At 42.9% G+C, this 22072-nt stretch overlaps 1 protein-coding gene across 1 annotated transcript in view; it reads right to left on the reverse strand.

Moving 5' to 3' along the window:
- LOC137266137 (uncharacterized) overlaps positions 1–13837 on the reverse strand; it is a 50503-nt gene extending 36666 nt beyond the window's left edge. The window contains exons 1-4 of the mRNA XM_067801627.1: positions 13784–13837; positions 13052–13120; positions 12136–12189; positions 11485–11596 (exon numbers count right to left, since the gene is read on the reverse strand). Coding sequence (XP_067657728.1) covers positions 11485–11596; positions 12136–12189; positions 13052–13120; positions 13784–13837 — 289 coding nt within the window. The remainder of the gene's footprint in view (positions 1–11484; positions 11597–12135; positions 12190–13051; positions 13121–13783) is intronic.
- Positions 13838–22072: the final 8235 nt, after the last annotated feature.

Genomic DNA, 22072 nt, shown 5'->3' on the forward strand with positions numbered 1-22072 from the left:
CTTCAAATGTCACGTCGGCTCAAAACAGGGTTGCATTTTGAGCCCTTTGATATTTTCATTACACATTAACGAACTAGCAACTAGTATTGAATGTTCAGACTGCTGTGAGCTACAACTTACACATTTATAGAGGTATCATTAAAGAGTTAAAGAGCTTCTGGTCATCTCTCAAGCTCGTCCATGGACAGCCACGCCATCCACAAAGCAAAGGAGTGAGTGAGTGAGTTAATATTTAACGTCACATCGGCAATATTGCAGCCATATCGTGACGAAAACATTCGTGACATAAGAAAAGTATATGTATATTATCGTAAAACCACCAGAATATCACCATTGGAATTAAAATTAGCGTTGAAAGTTATAACTAATGGCACTATTTGGACAGTACAATATAAAACCTGGCTATAGATAGCCAACAATTGAACAGAGCAAAGCATCCGTAGAGAGAGAGCCAACAGGGACATCAAATACATGTTGGTTACATGGCGCTCGGACAGCATCAATACCTATTGGACTGTCGGAATCAAGTTCGTGCAATTGCAAAAGAACTCGGTACTTCATGCAGATATTAAGTGCAGTCAGTGTGAAGTGTTATTTCGATGTCCTCCTGAGATTGACCTGACGTCATCCTCACTACCTAACGATGTCACTGAAAGATTAGAAGACCAGCTACTCGTTAACGACGAGCAGACAGCCATAGCTACCTTAACAACCAATGATAGAGAACCGTCAGGCACGCCAGGTGACATCGGTGTATGATATCACTTCAAGACTGTATGATATCACTTCAAGACTGTATGAGTCCACTTTCATCCCACACGGCATCACCGATCCCACCGCTACTGAGTCGGATGGCCACCTAGATGACATCACCGAGCCCACCACTACTGAGTCGGATGGCCACCTAGATGACATCACCGAGCCCACCGCTACTGTGTCGGATGGCCACCTAGATGACATCACCGAGCCCACCGCTACTGTGTCGGATGGCCACCTAGATGACATCACCGTGCCCACCGCTACTGTGTCGGATGGCCACCTAGATGACATCACCGTGCCCACCGCTACTGTGTCGGATGGCCACCTAGATGACATCACCGAGCCAACCGCTACTGTGTCGGATGGCCACCTAGATGACATCACCGAGCCCACCGCTACTGTGTCGGATGGCCACCTAGATGACATCACCGTGCCCACCGCTACTGTGTCGGATGGCTACCTAGATGACATCACCGAGCCCACCGCTACTGTGTCGGATGGCCACCTAGATGACATCACCGAGCCCACCGCTACTGTGTCGGATGGCCACCTAGATGACATCACCGAGCCCACCGCTACTGTGTCGGATGGCCACCTAGATGACATCACCGAGCCCACCGCTACTGAGTCGGATGGCCACCTAGATGACATCACCGAGCCAACCGCTACTGTGTCGGATGGCCACCTAGATGACATCACCGAGCCCACCGCTACTGTGTCGGATGGCCACCTACATGACATCACCGTGCCCACCGCTACTGTGTCGGATGGCCACGTAGATGACATCACTAAAACCCACCGCTACTGTGTCGGGTGGCCACCTAGATGACATCACCGAGCCCATCGCTACTGTGTCGGATGGCCACCTAGATGACATCACCGAGCCCACCGCTACTGTGTCGGATGGCCACCTAGATGACATCACCGAGCCCACCGCTACTGTGTCGGATGGCCACCTAGATGACATCACCGAGCCCACCGCTACTGTGTCGGATGGCCACCTAGATGACATCACCGAGCCCACCGCTACTGTGTCGGATGGCCACCTAGATGACATCACCGTGCCCACCGCTACTGTGTCGGATGGCCACCTAGATGACATCACCGAGCCCACCGCAACTGTGTCGGATGGCCACCTAGATGACATCACCGAGCCCACCGCTACTGTGTCGGATGGCCACCTAGATGACATCACCGAGCCCACCGCTACTGTGTCGGATGGCCACCTAGAGGACATCACCGTGCCCACTGCCACTGTGTCGGATGGCCACCTAGATGACATCACCGAGCCCACTGCTACTGAGTCGGATGGCCACCTAGATGACATCACCGAGCCCACCGCTACTGTGTCGGATGGCCACCTAGATGACATCACAGAGCCCACCACTACTGTGTCGGATGGCTACCTAGATGACATCACCGTCCCCACCGCTACTGTGTCGGATGGCCACCTAGATGACATCACCGAGCCCACCGCTACTGTGTCGGATGGCCACCTACATGACATCACCATGCCCACCGCTACTGTGTCGGATGGCCACCTAGATGACATCACCGTGCCCACCGCAACTGTGTCGGATGGCCACCTAGATGACATCACCGAGCCCACCGCTACTGTGTCGGATGGCCACCTACATGACATCACCGTGCCCACCGCTACTGTGTCGGATGGCCACCTAGATGACATCACCGAGCCCACCGCTATTGAGCCTGATGGCCACCTAGATGACATCACCGTGCCCACCGCTACTGTGTCGGATGGCCACCTAGATGACATCACCGAGCCCACCGCTACTGAGTCGGATGGCCACCTAGATGACATCACCGTGCCCACCGCTACTGAGTCGGATGGCCACCTAGATGACATCACCGTGCCCACCGCTAGTGTGTCGGATGGCCACCTAGATGACATCACCGAGCCCACCGCTACTGTGTCGGATGGCCACCTAGATGACATCACCGTGCCCACAGCTACTGTGTTGGATGGCCACCTATATGGCATCACCGAGCCCACCGTTACTGAGTCAGATGGCCACCTAGATGACATCACCGAGCCCACCTCTACTGAGTCGGATGGCCACCTAGATGACATCACCGAGCCCACCGCTACTGTGTCGGATGGCCACCTAGACGACATCATTGTGCCCACCGCTACTGAGTCGGATGGCCACCTAGATGACATCAAGGAGCCCACCGCTACTGAGTCAGATGGCCACCTAGATGACATCACCGAGCCCACCGCTACTGTGTCGGATGGCCACCTAGATGACATCACCAAGCCCACCGCCACTGTGTCGGATGGCCACCTAGATGACATCACCGAGCCCACCGCTACTGTGTCGGATGGCCACCTAGATGACATCGCCGAGCCCACCGCTACTGTGTCGGATGGTCACCTAGATGACATCACCGAGCCCACCGCTACTGTGTCGGATGGCCACCTAGATGACATCACCGAGCCCACCGCTACCGTGTCGGATGGCCACCTAGATGACATCACCGTGCCCACCGCTACTGTGTCGGATGGCCACCTAGATGACATCACCGAGCCCACTGCCACTGAGTCGGATGGCCACCTAGATGACATCACCGTGCCCACTGCCACTGAGTCGGATGGTCACCTAGATGACATCACCGAGCCCACCGCTACTGTGTCGGATGGCCACCTAGATGACATCACCGAGCCCACTGCCACTGAGTCGGATGGTCACCTAGATGACATCACCGAGCCCACCGCTACTGTGTCGGATGGCCACCTAGATGACATCACCGAGCCCACCGCTACCGTGTCGGATGGCCACCTAGATGACATCACCGTGCCCACCGCTACTGAGTCGGATGGCCACCTAGATGACATCACCGAACCCACCGCTACTGTGTCGGATGGCCACCTAGATGACATCACCGTGCTCACCGCTACTGTGTCGGATGGCCACCTAGATGACATCACCGTGCCCACCGCTACTGTGTCGGATGGCCACCTAGATGACATCACCGAGCCCACCGCTACTGTGTCGGATGGCCACCTAGATGACATCACCGAGCCCACCGCTACTGAGTCGGATGGCCACCTAGATGACATCACCGAGCCCACCGCTACTGTGTCGGATGGCCACCTAGATGACATCACCGAGCCCACCGCTACTGAGTCGGATGGCCACCTAGATGACATCACCGAGCCCACCGCTACTGTGTCGGATGGCCACCTAGATGACATCACCGAGCCCACCGCTACTGACTCGGATGGCCACCTAGATGACATCACCGTGCCCACCGCTACTGTGTCGGATGGCCACCTAGATGACATCACCGAGCCCACCGCTACTGTGTCGGATGGCCACCTAGATGACATCACCGTGCCCACCGCTACTGTGTCGGATGGCCACCTAGATGACATCACCGAGCCCACCGCTACTGTGTTGGATGGCCACCTAGATGACATCACCGAGCCCACCGCTACTGAGTCGGATGGCCACCTAGATGACATCACCGAGCCCACCGCTACTGTGTCGGATGGCCACCTAGATGACATCACCGTGCCCACCGCTACTGAGTCGGATGGCCACCTAGATGACATCACCGTGCCCACCGCTACTGTTTCGGATCGCCACCTAGATGAGATCACCGTGCCCACCGCTACTGTGTCGGATGGCCACCTAGATGACATCACCGAGCCCACCGCTACTGTGTCGGATGGCCACGTAGATGACATCACTGTGCCCACTGCTACTGTGTCGGATGGCCACCTAGATGACATCACCGAGCCCACCGCTACTGAGTTGGATGGCCACCTAGATGACATCACCGAGCCCACCGCTACTGAGTCGGATGGCCACCTAGATGACATCACCGAGCCCACCGCTACTGTGTCGGATGGCCACCTAGATGACATCACCGTGCCCACCGCTGCTGAGTCGGATGGCCACCTAGATGACATCACCGAGCCCACCGCTACTGAGTCGGATGGCCACCTAGATGACATCACCGAGCCCACCGCTACTGTGTCGGATGGCCACCTAGATGACATCACCGAGCCCACCGCTACTGTGTCGGATGGCCACCTAGATGACATCACCGTGCCCAACGCTACTGTGTCGGATGGCCACCTAGATGACATCACCGTGCCCACCGCTACTGTGTCGGATGGCCACCTAGATGACATCACCGAGCCCACCGCTACTGTGTCGGATGGCCACCTAGATGACATCACCGAGCCCACCGCTACTGAGTCGGATGGCCACCTAGATGACATCACCGAGCCCACCGCAATTGAGCCTGATGGCCACCTACATGACATCACCGTGCCCACCGCTACTGTATCGGATGGCCACCTAGATGAAATCACCGAGCCCACCGCTACTGAATCGGATGGCCACCTAGATGACATCACCGTGCCCACCGCTACTGTGTCGGATGGCCACCTAGATGACATCACCGAGCCCACCGCTACTGTGTCGGATGGCCACCTAGATGACATCACCACAACTAGGAACCGTATCACTCGTCAAAGGAACGAGGCCTATCGTGCTCAGTGTAGTCAGTGCTCCGTTGTTCAAAACAACCTTATCTCTTAAAGTCAACCTAATCTTTAAGATTACAACCTTAGAACTTTACTAAGGTTAGTCTCCCGTTCCATGAAACAACCTTAACTAAGGTTAACCTTAAGTTAAGGCTGATAACTAAGGTACGTTGGTCCGACCCAGCCGTAGCATCTCTGATTTTGGGAAGGGAATAATGAGGCAGCTTTTATTTTATACAATGAGTTTGAGAGAAGTTTGTGGAAGCAGACAAAATAAGCCAACTGGGACAAGCTGAATTCACGTGGTAACTAGGGACGCTTCCATTACTCCAGCGCTGAAGAGTTCAGCCTTAGTTAAGGCTACGGCAAAGGTTGGCGTCAGGAACCGTAGTAGGGCCACGGTCAACATCGATTTTATCACATTATCACCCAGTGGAAATCAAGTCGTTGTAAATGTTTCAAAGCGGCGCCGTAGAGTAATAGCCGGTGTAATAACAGTCGCCCTTGTCCCAGTAAATGAATTTTGTCAGCATACACTGTGTTCGCTTTATAGATTTGGTTTTGGTGTCCTTATTTCAATATTTCAGTAACTTCATGAAATTCCTTGACATTTTCAGGGAATATGTGAAAACCCTATGGGTGACTGTGATTTCTCTAAATCACTGACACTGTTAGGGATTACGTGAAGCCCTGATTTCACACATTCCCTGTGACAGATACCAAACGTGGATCGACCCCCTCGCAGTGATATTCCCACTGAAATCGTATTGAGTCAGACATTTACAAAACAGCCATAATGACAAATTTCAGCAGATGATGTTTTGACATCCCTATATTACCTCCTTCATAAACGTTATGTTTGATAAATAAGAACCTGGTATTGTATAAATCAATATTCAGTGGCTGAGATACAGAAAAAGAGAACACAGGAATGATATACGTGTTCTGATACACTATTCACATGTAATGTAAAAAGAATACAAGACCATTGAGAGGTTACTTTACCGCCATGCACAAATGTGTCGTCACGATATGGCTGAAGTATAATGATGTGACGTCAAATTTTAACTCACTCACTCACTCACTCACAAATATGTTATGAAAAGAATACAACAACAATGTGCGTACTCAAGTACAATGCTCAAATGTACTAAACAGCGATTACAAGAACAGGGGGCGTATGCCCAAATGTAATAAAACGGAATACACAATTATTAGTTTACTGTACCGCCATGCCCAAATAAAATATGAAAACAATACCAGAATATTCGATGTGTTTTACTGCAATACCTAAATGTAAAAGAATACAAAATAGTGGCATACGTTGATTGAGTGAGTGAATGAGTGAGTATGGATTTGCCCCTTTTTAACAACATTCTAAAAATGTATTGGAAGGGACACACGAAATAGGCATTACCCATAGCAACCAGGTGAGGATTCGAACCCGGGTCTTCGGCGTGACGAGCGACTGGGCGACCAATACGCCTCACAAGGCGGCGCAGTTGGGCAGCCTAGTGGTTAAAGCGTTTATTCATGACGCCGTTGCCCGGGTTTGATTCCCCACATGGGTACGATGTACGAAGTTCCTTTCTGGTGTCCCCCACCATGATCCTGTTGAAATATGGCTAAACTATGGTGGCTGATTCGGGCCATCGCTTTATCGCCCTGTAAAATCAAGGCGACATCGCGACAAAGCGATAGCACGACACGACATTGCGATACGCCGACACGATATAGCGATATTGCGATACGGCCAGAAAACGAAATAGCGAAAACCCGACACGATATAGCGATAACACGACACGAAATAGCGATATCACGACACGAAATGGCGATAACAAGACACGAAATGGCGATAACTAGACACGAAATGGCGATATCCCGACACGAAATGGCGATAAAACTGGGCGACATTGCGATATAGAGACACGATATGGCGATACAGCGATATTGCGACATAGCGATACAGCGACATTGCGATATTGCGATATTGCTTCCTTTCCATTTATGAAATATGGAAAAGCGGGTAAGCTGATTCAGTTTTAGAATCTGATAGGTGGAGTATGTGAGATAAACGCATTTGTAAAACCATCCAGTTTACAGAAATAGCTATAGCTCATCCAAAAGCACGATGAGTGATGACATATTTCAAACTTTGATAGTTGTGCAGGCCATGGTCATGCTAACTTTGTAGGCTATAGGATTTCACCAGAACGGATTTGCCATCATACTGTGCCTTTTTTTCTTCTTTACGAAATGATAATATGATCATAAAGAAAAGTTGTAGAATACTTTTTATTCTTGTATCTATATATAAGAAAATATTACATTGTACCCTGAATTAATTTCAGTAAGTATAGTAAGTCACTCTCAGAATTTAAAGAATTTAAAGCAAAATATATTTGACGCCGAATACAGTATTGTGGACCCACTGATGACCTTCAGCGTTTGAGGAGACAGCCCAATTAAACAGTCCGAGATACAATATTACACATGATTAGATTAAACAATTTGATACAAAATTGGGTGGAATTGACTTTATTTTAGGTTTGTTGAGGCTAGAGCAATAGAATTTTACAGGAAAGGTACATGTGCGGGGATGTAAATGTTTTTGGGGTGAAACATCTAGTTAATAAGATACAATGTATATGATTAATGCACATGGGTTTCAATCTATCTCTACAGATATTTATAGATTAAGAAAGTGTAGGTCTTGTAGTTGTTATAGCATGATCCCTCTGGTAAACGATTTGAAAACAGATAAAAACATGAATGTTTGTTTGTTTGTTTGTTTGTTTGTTTGCTTTCTGACCATGTCAATGTTGTATTTGAATGGTGGGGTGGTTAATACTATTACAACGTCGACACATTGTTCCATACATAAGGACAAAAAATATTACACTAAATGTAGAAATGTTTGAGATATTTACCGATTTTTTTCTAAATAGTCATTAGCAGGGTTGGGTGTTACCAAAATGTTCGTATTGCGATCTTTTGTGATATACGTTAGCGTACTGCAATATGTATTGCAATACATTATGAAAGTGGAACACATGGTTTAAGGTCATGAAATTACTGTTTCATTTCTTTTGAAACAATGCCACTAGCCAGTTAGGAATCAGGTGTGATTGTAGGAGAGATCAAATGAACATGTTTCTGAATGCTTTGCTCTAATGTTTGGAACTCGAGAAAAAGCGTCTGCAGCAGGGTCCACCATTTCGGTTTGTTTATCCCCACAACAACTGCCCTACCACTCTATTTTCTTTAATTCACATGGTTTAAAATTCATGCTAGTACAATCACATGACCAATAAACATTTTCGAAACTAAAAATATGCGGTTTAAACAGTATTTATTCAAAAAAAAAAGAAAAGAAAAGACATCAGAAAGACAACAGAGAACCCACAAAAAGGAATGGCAAACAGATCGAACAAGGCCTGTATTGATGCCTCTCCCAAGAGAGAACAGCTTAAACGAATTAAACACGATTAAGAGATTGTAAAAGGATGTATAATTCAATGAGGCAATTTTCAAAACCAAGAAAAGGAGTTTATGTGTCATTTAGCCATACGTTTGGAGTTGAATTATGAAATGATAAATGGATGTAAGAAGTAATTCTGCATGAATATTGGATACGTTATCTTTGCCACAGATTATTTCTTCAACAGAGAATCTATTGCGGTAGAAGTACTGGTTATATTATGTGTGATATGACGAAATACAGGGCAAAAAGTGAAGTACGGGGTATCTTCTGTTAAAAAGCCACATTGGTATGAACTGTTTTCTTTTTATGTCTTTCGAAATGGTATAAGTTTAAAGCACTACACCCAGTCTCAGTTTGGACATGATAATTTGGAAAAAGCGCGTGGCAATAATTAAAGTATTTATAGCTCTGAAAATGAGAGTGTAATAAGTAAGATATAATTTAAATTTATACAATAACTCTGCCGATTTACATATTCGTCCAGATTATTGTAGCCTTGTATGACTAATGGAAGAAGAGAGTGTTATAGTGTTAAACTCGTCTAGTTGTTTTTGTTCTGGCTGTCTTGAGTATCTTTGGCATTATGAAGGAAATAGTGAGTATTTTTGCCCACTTCTTGTGGAGCTTATCTTGTTAAGTACTCTGGCGTTAAACATGTACCATCTTATAAAAAATAAACCATTTATGATTCTTTCTCCTTTGAAAGAGAGATGGCATACATGTTTCTTCGTCATTTGTTTAATGACTGATACCCATGATGGCCTCGCTTAAGGTACGATGAGCATCAAGGTGTAATCTTTCTAGTACTGATCCTTGTTCTTGGGATCAGTTGTCCCAAATGAAGTCACAGTATTCAAAGACAGGAAGGAGGAATGATATATACAGTCTTTCTGTTTAGTTTATTAGTTCACATTTAAGATTCCAAAAGCAATATATTATAGGACTAGTTTCTTTACTTGATATTCGATTTGCATATTCTATATACCATTGCTTTGAAATCGTAGCCCTAAATGTTTATGATAGTCATCCATCATTAAATCTGTATTCGCTCTAGGTATTGCTTTTCAGTGAATAACGTTGTCACTGGTTTGGGGGGGACTAAACGACACCTGCAATTCATTTCTTCACTCAGACAGATTAGCAAGATCACTGTTCAACATTCTTGGTGCATCGGTGGGGTTACGTATGATTATGTAAAGGGAGGTATCATCAGCAAATAAAAGTATGTTGCTTGATACCAATAAGTGATTCATTTATCTAAACAAGGAACATAAGAGGACCCAATACGGAGTGTATTCATATATAATGATATAGAGGAAATACGAATATTATTAGTAGTTTGGCTACATCACATAAATGGCAGATCGTATCGGGTGAACCGGTTTGCGAAATATAGTACTGTGAAGCTCGTATGGCAATATAACGGTTAAGCGGTATTATCGGTCACGTCCACAAATTTATCATTGTCGTACTTTAAAACGAACTTCTAAGCTACAACCAAATCGAGAAAGTGTTAACTTTAACAAGTAAAAGATAAGGTTCTAATTTTAAATAAATAAATAAATAAATAAATAAATAAATAAATAAATAAATAAATAAATAAATAAATAAATAAATAAATAAATAAATAAATAAATAAATAAATAAATAAACAAACATGAGATGCTACTAGAATGCGCACGTAAAGCACGTTCTTCATCCAGTATATACCAGTCGGCGGCAGGATGATGTGCTGTGAACGAGCCTAGCACATTGAGGTATACTAGTATATTTCAAAATTGCACTTTGTGCATTATGAACTGATAAAAATCATGACATTAGTACTAAACATTAACTTGACACGGCAAGACGTAGACTTTCGGAAAACGGGAAATCAGCTTCATTAATCCTTTTGTGCACATTACCATGGCCACACATGAGTTTAACTGTTTGTTTCCAAATCGTCTTCCAGAGGCATCATGCAATAACAACTACAAGACCCAGACTTTCTTAATCTAAAAATATCTGTAGAGATAGACTGAAACCCATGAACATTAATCATGTAAATTATTATTAGCCAGATGTTTAATCCCATACTTCACATATTAGATTCTAAAAGTGAATAAACTTATCCACTTTTCCACATTTCACAAATGGAAAGGGAGCAATATCGTCATATCGCAATGTCGCTGTATCGCTATATCGCTATATCGCTATGTCGCTATATCGCAATGTCGCTGTATCGCTTTATCGCAATATCGCTGTATCGCCATATCGTGTCTCTATATCGCAATGTCGCCTTTTCGCGTTATCGCAATGTCGCTGTATCGCCATATCGTGTCTCTATATCGCAATGTCGCCTTTTCGCTTTATCGCAATATCGCAATGTCGCCCAGTTTTATCGCCATTTCGTGTCGTGATATCGCCATTTCGTGTCGTGATATCGCCATTTCGTGTCGGGATATCGCCATTTCGTGTCTAGTTATCGCCATTTCGTGTCGTGTTATCGCTATATCGTGTCGTGTTTTCGCTATTTCGTTTTCTGGCCTTATCGCAATATCGCTATATCGTGTCGGCGTATCGCAATGTCGTGTCGTGCTATCGCTTTGTCGCGATGTCGCCTTGATTTTACAGGGCGATAAAGCGATAGCCCGAATCAGCCACCATACTAAACACGACGCAAACATAAACTCACTCACTCTCACAAAATCGGTTAAGACAGTAACGTGGTGCATGTACTTACGCACATCTGGTGCTATTGTGTAGGGCACGATTCCCGACGCCCACAGGCTCGACGCTTGCGACTTGATGACTCGCTTCCAACGTCTATGCGGATTGCTTAACTTCTCCAAAATCTGTCGAGCATTAAAGATAATAGGAATTAATCCAGTCTGATAATGTGACTCGTTTCAGCTGTTTAAGGTATTAACTTTCAGTTCATTTGCCCATCCTCTGTATAGAAATATTACACAGAAGATGGTAGGTCATGAGAGATTTTATGAATTTCTTATATGTGAGAATTATATCTAAGACGTATGAATCTTATAAGGATTTCTAGGGTCAGACTGTCACACCTTTGACTGAACATTACTCCAAGCGATGACACAAAATAACAGTTTCAATGACAGTTGCAACTTGCATTTGGAAAGGATCGTCCTGGTGAGAAAAGACGAAGCTTTCAGTTTCAAATTTCAGGCCATCCAGTGTTCATCAGAGCAAACGACACCATTTGAATTTCATTTATAATTAAATATACACGTTTAAGTAATACATGGACAGAATGGCATTCGAAGTTCAGCTTTTCAGTCCAAGTCGAAGCTTTAAAATACATTTTGAAACTGGCAAAACACGCACATTGACAAGCGCTAGAAACGACTGTTGGTGGTTAACTTACCTCCTTTTCCAGCTCGGCCTGTTTATCTGCTCCAGCTCCGTGGTAATCTGTCTCCTTTGTGAGAAATTGAACAAGAACATGTTTTACTGTCATATCTCTTATATGTGATTGTCTATAGGCGTTAGAAGCGGGTGTTCGGGTGGGGACAGGTGGCGTGTTTAGGAAGGGGCAGTTTTGTTTCTTTCCTAGTTGTCTTTTTGGACAGCTGTCACAAATCATGTTGCGATGTGAACACAATGACACAAATGTGTCCAACAAATGGGCGTTGAGGGCTTTTCTGGGGCGTATATGACACTGTATCCCTTTTGGGATATAACAAGACTACATCCTCCGTTTTGCAAACTACTGAAGTGTATGGTGTTCTTCCTTTTTGCACATACACCTTTTGTCCATGTGGAAATCAAGAATGTTGCTAACCACCCGACCAGTCGTTCCCCCACAGACTGAAAAGCTGCCTGCATATTCCAACTAAGTTCTCATAATTTATTCACAGAAACTGGCAAATGCAGTGATGTCAATACAACAGAAAGAAAAATGTTTTTTTTGTGAAGACAATGCTGAAGACGAGTTCCATTGTATATTAATATGTACATACATATAATACCTATACAAATTGTATATGAAACCATATTGCTACAGATGTCCATCAACGCAAAAACTCAATCAATTAGAAACGTAAAAAAGTATAAATCCTGTTGTCTCAGAAATGGAATCGTTGTAAAGTAATAGGTAATTTTCTGTACATTTTCCATTACATTCAAAGTCTTCCCATCCATCTGTACCAAATGTTACCGACGTTTCCGTAAAGATAAAGGTAAAAAAAGTACCTGAATCTATATAAAGTATATTGACTGAATTAATTTTTATAATGAATTAAAGAGCGACGTGTTTCAAAATAGGATGTTTGTCCACGTACCTGTTCTGGTGAGACGACCTCAACTCCTCGATTCATAAAGCGAGGCACCATATGCGCCGACCCGTCACCCTTGAATATAACATAAAAACTGAGTGAGTGAACTCAACGATGATACAAGAATGAGTGCTTGAGTTTAGGTTTACGCAGCATTTAGAAAATTTCCAAAAATACCAAGGCGTGAGACCCTAGAAGTGGGTTTAATTCTCATCCGCATGCGGGCATCGAACCCGGTGTGACAACCACTAAAAGTTTCCATACCGCCTACCCAGCGTTAGAGAATACCTATTTTCATGCAGAAATCTGTGAAATTACCTAGATAGTAAAAATCAATTATACGGAAACAACAAATCAAATGGAGTACGTGATAAGAATGTTGAACAACGTTAATTTCGTTTTTGTTGATGTTATTTTGTTTGTGAGTTATTGATTGAGTGTTTTACGCCGCTCTCAACAATATTCCTGCCATACCACGGCGGGGTGCCACAGAATTATGCTTCAACATTACACTCTTTAAAGTCCCAGGACGAGCAAACGCTTTAATCCCGAGGCCCGGTTGTGTATGAGTGAGTGAGAAAGTGAGTGAGTGAGGGAGTGTAGTTTTAGGCCGCTTTTATTTATATTATAGAGGGGACCCCACAAGTGGGCTTCTCACATTGTACCCATCTGGCGTGACGAGCGAACGTTTTAACGTCTAGGCTACCCCACCGCCCCCGTAACTTATAATATACTCACCAGCAGTACAACCTTCCCTTCTGTATTTCCATTGAGTATCGGTGGTAGCTGCATAATGGAATATATAATGAATAATGGAAAAATATGACGTGGTATCATTCACAGACATATTGCAAATTCAATCGTTCCCAGTAGTTGGTTGTTGTTTCGCATCTCTTTTAGTAATATCCAACCTGAATGGAAACAGCCCACACCTAATATTAATAATAAGTTGATAGTCAATGTAACGGTGTGTCTACTGTTGGTATTGTATATTCGTAATGTCATAGTGAGTGAGTGAGTTTAGTTTTGCGCCGCACTCAGCAATATTCCAGCTATATGGCGACGGTCTGTAAGTAATCGAGTCTGGACCAGACAATCCTGTGACCATCGATCTGCGTACTTGGGAACCGATGACATGGGCCAATCAATCCGTCCCACTAGGACCGTCCAACTTTTCATCACGTCATTATCCATGAAAAGACAACTTATAGAAATATGGCATTATTCCCTCTGTTCTCGAGACAGTTTCGGATTTGACGAGGTATGCACTCTATCAAACGTTCACTCAATCAAACGTTCAGAGTCAACGTGTCGCTCCATCCCACTCTTCCTGCAGGGCAGTGCCATGTTCGTCGAGAGAGGCCATGGTTGTCGACATGCAAAGATATCCCAGACATCTTCGATGGACGAAAAGTCTGGACTGAGTACTTGTGATTGTACTCTTCAGGTAGTTACGTCCTTCTGTAGGAGCTACTCCGTAGCAATACAAGCCGTGTGTGCTTTGGCGTTTATTCAAAACACAAAACGTGGTCCATGTTGGTGCGCGAATGTGACTTCGAGTGCTTCCAGGACGTTTTCAAATAATCACTGCACTGTGACACGTCAGCACATAAAATATAAAATGACAATCACACTGATCTCATTACTGAGCCACTGATGAGGTTCGGTGATTCTTGCTTGACAGCAATAAGTTCATGAAGTAATGCGTGGGGCGTTGGTGGGTGAGCTGTCTCAAGCGCCAGGCGAGTGTTTCAGAGTACATGAGGTGCCCACTTCGAACCGGGTTATAAACCCTTGAGTCAACTTTGTGTGTAGACTCTTTCAGTGTTGTCACAACCTCCTGTGTACAGTACACAACCCTGTGCACTTCTGTTGATGGCCAAACGGATACATGCAGACACCTAGTTCCGGGCAGAGCAACGTACAGTAAACTGGTACTGTGACAATGCAACCCGGTTGTGACTGGGTACCTCGTAATTATGGAAATACCACATTAACTCAGTGTAGTCGCAGCAAGAGTTGGATGTTCCCCAGGGAGTAGAGATTGATTATACGCTTGCCCACTCACTCTAACAGCACTGTGATACTAAACCTCTCAATTTGATATGCACATATACCACCGTTTCGTAAGACAGCGGGTCTACTGGACCAATTCTTGATCTACTTGTGTGTACAGTACATTCAACAATATCCCTCATATGGCAGTTATATAAACATGTAGGATGTGATCTTATATCTATCGCATTACCATGACGCCTACGTGTCTGGAGCTGCTGGTAACGATACACGCAAATGCCACACAGATGAACAGAGAAAATCTGGACATGATCTGAAAGAGCGAACAACATTCATGTAGCCGAGTGAGTCGAATTTGCGTCACTTCTAATGTTGTTCAACGACATCATTCACAGATACCCATAACCATACTGAAATATGCAAACCGTACCCCCACAAAGCCTTCATAAATTTGTAACCCATTCCTGTAAACACAATGAAACAAATTAGAATGGCCTTTTGAGATTTGGGTTTTCTGTATGAGTATTGAAATATGACGGAAAACAAGCATCATGCAGGGTAATAAGAGTAAAATTAATTTATTTACAGGTGATAGATGAATGATGTAGATACGGATGATTTAGTCTGAACATTTCCAACGGGAGACAAGTGGTTTTCGAAAACTCGTATATTTACTGTCGGCACATATCTGGGATATAACTGCGCTTGGCGTTCAACAACAAACAATCAATTGATACGAGGTTCAACAGAATCAGTTGTACAGTCAGGGGTTATCAAGCAAAGCAATTACTTTTTCATCCATAAAGTTTGTTCGTATCTGATTCCAAAGCTCCTTAATGTGCCACTCAGAGAAGTTAACGCTAAGAACTTACACTGTTTACAGATAAAATCCTGGTCTTCTTACGAAACACCGACACGCTGTGACTCAGGAAGTGATTTGCTCAACTAAGTCGGGATGGTTTCTGAAGCTCTCTCATATACAAATATTTGATGGAAAATGTGACTCACTGAATGAACACGAAGTAATTTACTGCTGCACTCACAGAGCCCGATGACACGCAGATCTGACAGACCTACTAACTTCCCATGTGTGGGGTCTGTGTCAATGTACTGTCTTGCTTGTTTATGAAAACGGAATCTGTAGATATATGCGTAAGATTAACCGCAAAGAGTCAGTGTAAGAAAAGGAAACATAGCCAACGAGTTACCTGCGAAGTCAAGCATGAACAATCGGTATCTCGTTCAACAATTCATTTAAATACAAGGTATATGTCTCGACATACCTCACCCAAATACCCCACCATTACAGAGGCTGCAATACCAGAGACCAACACAACGAAACGAAATGAGTTGCATGAATATGTCAAGCATGGTCTAGATAGTCATTGTCCGATTTTTTTTTGTTTCTTGAAAGCTATTTTCTGTTTGCCTTTCATAGCGTTTATTTGATTACTACAAAACTGTTTATCATGCTCAGCGGGTGCATGCATTGTCGTCCAGTTAATCAATGAAAAGCGACAGCTATATCGCGAATGCTTCAAGCTGTTTTATGGACTCGAGATGGCATGTTCTTTCACCTTACAATATTAGCTAGCGTAGACACTGTTATGAACACATAGTCATCTGAAGATGAATGTATGCCGATTGCTAAATCCGTTGTCTTTTCAGTTCGCTATTTGGATTTGCATGTTTCCAGAAATAAACAACCTTATATAGCATATTGTATGTTTCAGTAAGATTCTACAAATAAACAATAGCAAAAATTAGGTAATCTTCACGTTTTAGTTTCTTAGGTTTACTGCTCGTATTCAACTGACGTATAGCTTTATTGAGTGTGATGTGAAGATATATTGCCACGTCAAATGACGTTGAAATTAAACGCATGGCGATTAGGTTCAAGCAAAACATTTGACACTGGTGTCTCTTGTGCGTGCAAGAAACTAAAGATACTTGGTTCGAATCCAAGGTTCACAATAGTTTTAGTTTCGTTTTGTTCGACAGCATAACACCGATGGACTTCACCAAAACTGTATCCATCTAACATCAGAAAGTTCAGAGAGGCCTTAAACTAATTCGAGTCATTGTAATAATACCATTTGATATTTCCCCTGCACGTAGGTAGACGTATAGGACATGCATTACATCGGGATTTCACCTCATAATAAGAAGTCACGTCCTTACATGACTGGTTAGTGTTCAGAACGGCTGTGAACAACCTAAATCGATGTAAAATATCATTACAGTTTGTGTTGCACGGCCACATGGTTGTCAGGATTCAGGCGAAATGACTGTCGCACTTCTAGTGCTGGTTCATATATATGCAAAATACAGTGCGTGAGTGAAAAGTTGTTTTACGCCGCATTCTGCAATATATATATCCAGCTACATGGCGGTCGTCTGTAAATAATCGCGTGGACAGTTTCATAAACATCGATCTACACTACTGGGATACTTTAACATGTGTCAACAATGTCAGGAAGTCTGACCACCCGACCCTTCGTCGCCTCTTGGTCGCAAGCATGGACTACTGAAGACCAATTTTTACCAAGATCATCACGACTGAATACAGACAATAACTGTGATATTAGCAAAATTTATAGCTACCCCTATTGTTTCTTTGCTTCCATGAACAAACTTTTCAAAATGAAGTACCCGCGAAGGTCTCGGGGTAGAATAGGCCTTCAGCAACCCATACTTGCCATAAAAGACTATGCTTGTCGTAAGAGGCGACTAACGGGATCGGGTGGTCAGGCTCTCTGACTTGGTTGACACATGTCATCGGTTCCCTAATGCGCAGATTGATGCTCATATTTCTGATCACTGGATTGTCTGGTCCAGACTCGATTATTTACAGACCGCCGCCATATAGCTGGGATATTGTTGAGTGTGGCGTAAACCTACACTCACTCACTCACTCCAAATGACGTTGTTACTGAAATTTACATGATTAGTGTAACCAGAAGAATCTAAACACATCACTCAGGTTAAGCTTTAAGCCCTCAGACTTGGGTCCCACTGAGCAATTGCATGGTGAAATATATGATGTAAATTTGAATCATGAATACATAAGCGGAATAAGAACAAAACAAGAACAGGCCGCGTAATAAGACTGAATGTGTGTTATGAAAAAATACATATCGTAGATACTTACACTGTCGAATCGGTTTTAGATGATTGGAAGGTTTTTGTGTGGCTCCCAATACGCCGCATTCAATATAGATATCAAAAGTATTGTATTTTGGTTATGTAGTTATTCAAGATTAAATACTGCGAAGAGCGGAAACCATTTGGTTGAGAAGCTTTAAAATCATTATTTCTTTTGGAAATGAATTGTTCTGTGGTGAAGACGTCTTTCAATATCCTTCAGTAATTATCAACGTTTGGAATTATCTTTTTCAAAGAGTGAGTATATTTATTGGAAGTGTCCGGAATACTAGTAAAATTGTGAACTTTTATGGATATACAGCTTCATTATTATTAATGTAAGTGACGTTTTGGTGTTACAAGCTACGCCGTCGCTGACATTTTCGCTGTTCTAAATTCCACGCAAAAAGGTGATGAAAAATACCCTCAAATATGTGACACAACAACAACACTATTAACCCATCAACATTAATTCATGACATACACGACTTCATAATATTTTTTTCACGATGACTTTGGTAAGAAAAGTATAATTGCAGTAGTACTTACTTGGCTTGTTGAATAACCCGACTTGGTGTGGTGCAAGGATGTCCACTGGTCCCTCTTTGATTTAACTGGCATTTTATAGAAACCGCACCCGTTCCACATGCAAGTGCAATTTGTGCAACGGATATCCATATTCATGGTAATATATCATCCAAGTCATATTTTGTCTTATACGTTTCTTTGGGGGATTTAATCACCGTATAACTCTTTAAAGGAAATTGTCCCTACCAACCGGAAACGGGGAAAATAAATAATATACGTAATAATACAATGTAACAATATCCCACAAACCTGTCTTGCAATATAGAAATTACTTATTGGATTTAAGAGATTAACTGGTCTGTTTCATAATGCAGGTGCTAGCTAAAGTCACGTTTTTATCCATGGTGTTACGTATTACAACTTATATTTTTTCCTCTAATGCAGTGTCTGTCCACCTGTCCAACTTTTATATGACACATAGTAATTGATGGAAATCCTAGATGCTTTGTTAAAGCTTCGATAAAGCTTCCTCTTATCCATTCAATAGCTGTGATATGAATCCGTCTTCATGACATAAACGTGTGTAGTAATGTTCTCGTTTGTACACTATTTGGATCAATGTTGTCCGTTTTATCAAGATGTGGAGTAGTGGCCTATCCTAGTAGTTAAAGCGTCCGTTCGTCACGTCCCGGGTTCGACTCCCTACAAGTGTACAGTGCCAATAGGTCATATAGAAATATATCCTTGCCGGTATTGTGTCATATCACGATGTATAACTTTTGTGATATCATCGAATGGAAATACCGGTACAACATCTTGAGCAATTTGGATACGTTAACATGTGTCAACGAGCCACACAAGAAGCATGGACTACTGAAAACCAGTTCTGTCCCGGATCTTCACGGGTCGTGTACTGTGAACACTGCTGCTACGTTGCACGGTCACATGTAATACTTTGAACTTGAAATACATCCTCTTCTACAGCATCGGAAACACAATTGTGGCAATCATTAGTTAATTGAGTTGGTGCAAATTAGATTTACTTGGGTTGAGACTTTTATTTCTTAACTGGCATGAGATACATATATACTAATATCTGTACAACGCCAGTATCTAGATCAGCTGCTCAAAGGCGTTGTGTTTGCCTCCGATCATTGGATATCAATTTCAACGTATTTTTCTTTTTTTTTTCCAACTCCATGAGGAACATGCAACTCGATTAGGCGCACCAAGGTAATGTGGTTTCCATCCCTCCACGTCGTTCAAAGCTGGATGTACTGGGACACAGTACTTTCTCCAAGTTTTATTGCATGTTCCTGCGAACGCAACTGGGTGTTTAAACGTATCCATGTGGCCACCAGATTGCACGTATTCGTGTGGCCGCTGTCTGGTCATTAACCAACGGATTCATGGGTTCTTTTAAGTGCATTCGGGGTTGTGACAACACTAAAAGAGTCTGCGAACAAGGTGTTCACAGGTGGGTTCGATCCCAGCACTTTAAGCTCGCTAGATGTGAGCCTGGCGCTCAAGATCACCCACCACACCCCATTTTGATTTGACAATATTTTCAGTTAGCAGACATTGAACTTCAATGTTTGGAGACAGCAGATTAAACGGGCTTGGGGCACCTCTATGTGTGTGGTCGAGAGGTGTTTTTGTAAACATGAATATGTTTACCTACATGTACAATACAGGTCGACAATATAGGTCGATACACACATTTACACTGTCCAGAGAACACATGAACAGACGGGGAAAGAAGGTATACACCAACCTAGCAGACACGCATTCTATTACGTAAAGCTTGATGGAGCTGTTTTGAATTTTGTACTTTATTGGAGACATGAACCATAAACCCTTTATTGACTAAACTACCCTAAAACTTATTTAAGTCTAATGCTGCCACTTTTGTAGCATAAAATAATTTTTCAAAGACAATTAAAGCTTATTTATTCGTTGCTTCGATTATGTTCTCGTTATTTCAATAATTTTCTCGTAACTTCGAGTATTTTCCCGTAATTTCAAGTAACGAGAAAGTAATCGAAGGAACGAGAAAATAATTGAAATAACGAGAAAATATTCGAAATTTCAAGTTTTTGAAAGAAACTTGAAGTAACGAGAAAATATTCGTCATTTCAAGCTTTTGACTGAAACTTGAAGCGACGAGAAAATACTCGAAGGAACGAGAAATTAATCGAAGGAACGAAAAAATAACTGAAATAACGAGAAAATATTCGAAATTTCAAGTTTTTCAAAAAAAGACAACTTGAAGTAACGAGAAAATTCTCGAACTAACTAGAAATTAATCGAAGCAACGAAAAAATATTGAAATAACGGGAAAATACTCGAAGCAACAAGTAAATAGTCGAAGTAACGAGAGTTGTCTTTGAAAAAAATATTTTATGCTACGAAAGTGGCAGAATTAGGCTTTCGTAAAAACTAGCGTGAAAGTGAACATTTCAACAGAAAGATTTTATAGCAAGATATGAGATGTTTATGTGTCATCCTTCACACGATCATTTAAGGTCATAGCCGATTATCATTATATAAGTGGCACGAAAATATTACAATCCGGTATTACCAGGAAAACGCTAAGGTATATGACAAAAGGATGGAAGCCACGAATATCGTAGATTTCTATGTGGATTAAAAATACAATACTTTGAAGCAGAATATCATATACACAAATATGAAAGTTTTCAAATGTGTAAATATGAATGAGGATTACAATGTTTACATCAGTAATGACATACTGAGTACTTTACACCTTGAATATTCACAGTTAAACTGAGATTAACAAAGAAATGATTATTGAGGCTTTCAGGAAAAAGTTGTGACATATTTAAAAATGCGTTTTTATTCGAAGAAAAATAAAATAAAATTATTAATATCTAGGAGGAAACACAATTATGTGTTACAAATGTGAACAAATCCCTCGCACATTTTCACTTAAGTCAAAACTGTTTATGTATACTGTTAGAATGGTATATAACAGTTCAGTTCAGGAAAGTCCAGTCTGTTGCCCTTTCTTAACTTCCATAGCTTTTTGAAAGGCTATTGTTTAACATGTCCACAACGGGCGTACAATCAGCCTAAAATTGTTCTTTGCTTGTTTGATGTTTGTTTGCTTATCTTACACTTCACTTGAGTGAGTGAGTGAGTGAGTGGGAGTAATCGCGTGTGTACCAGACAATCCAGTGATCATCAGCATGAACATCGATCTGTGCCATTGGGATACTACGACATGTGCCAAACAAGGTGACCACCCGATCCTGGTAGTCGCCTCGTGACTTAGTTGACACATGTCATCGATTCTACAGATCGATGCTCATGCTGCTG

This window comes from Haliotis asinina, chromosome 15 (assembly GCF_037392515.1).
Source record: "Haliotis asinina isolate JCU_RB_2024 chromosome 15, JCU_Hal_asi_v2, whole genome shotgun sequence".
Taxonomy (NCBI): domain Eukaryota; kingdom Metazoa; phylum Mollusca; class Gastropoda; order Lepetellida; family Haliotidae; genus Haliotis; species Haliotis asinina.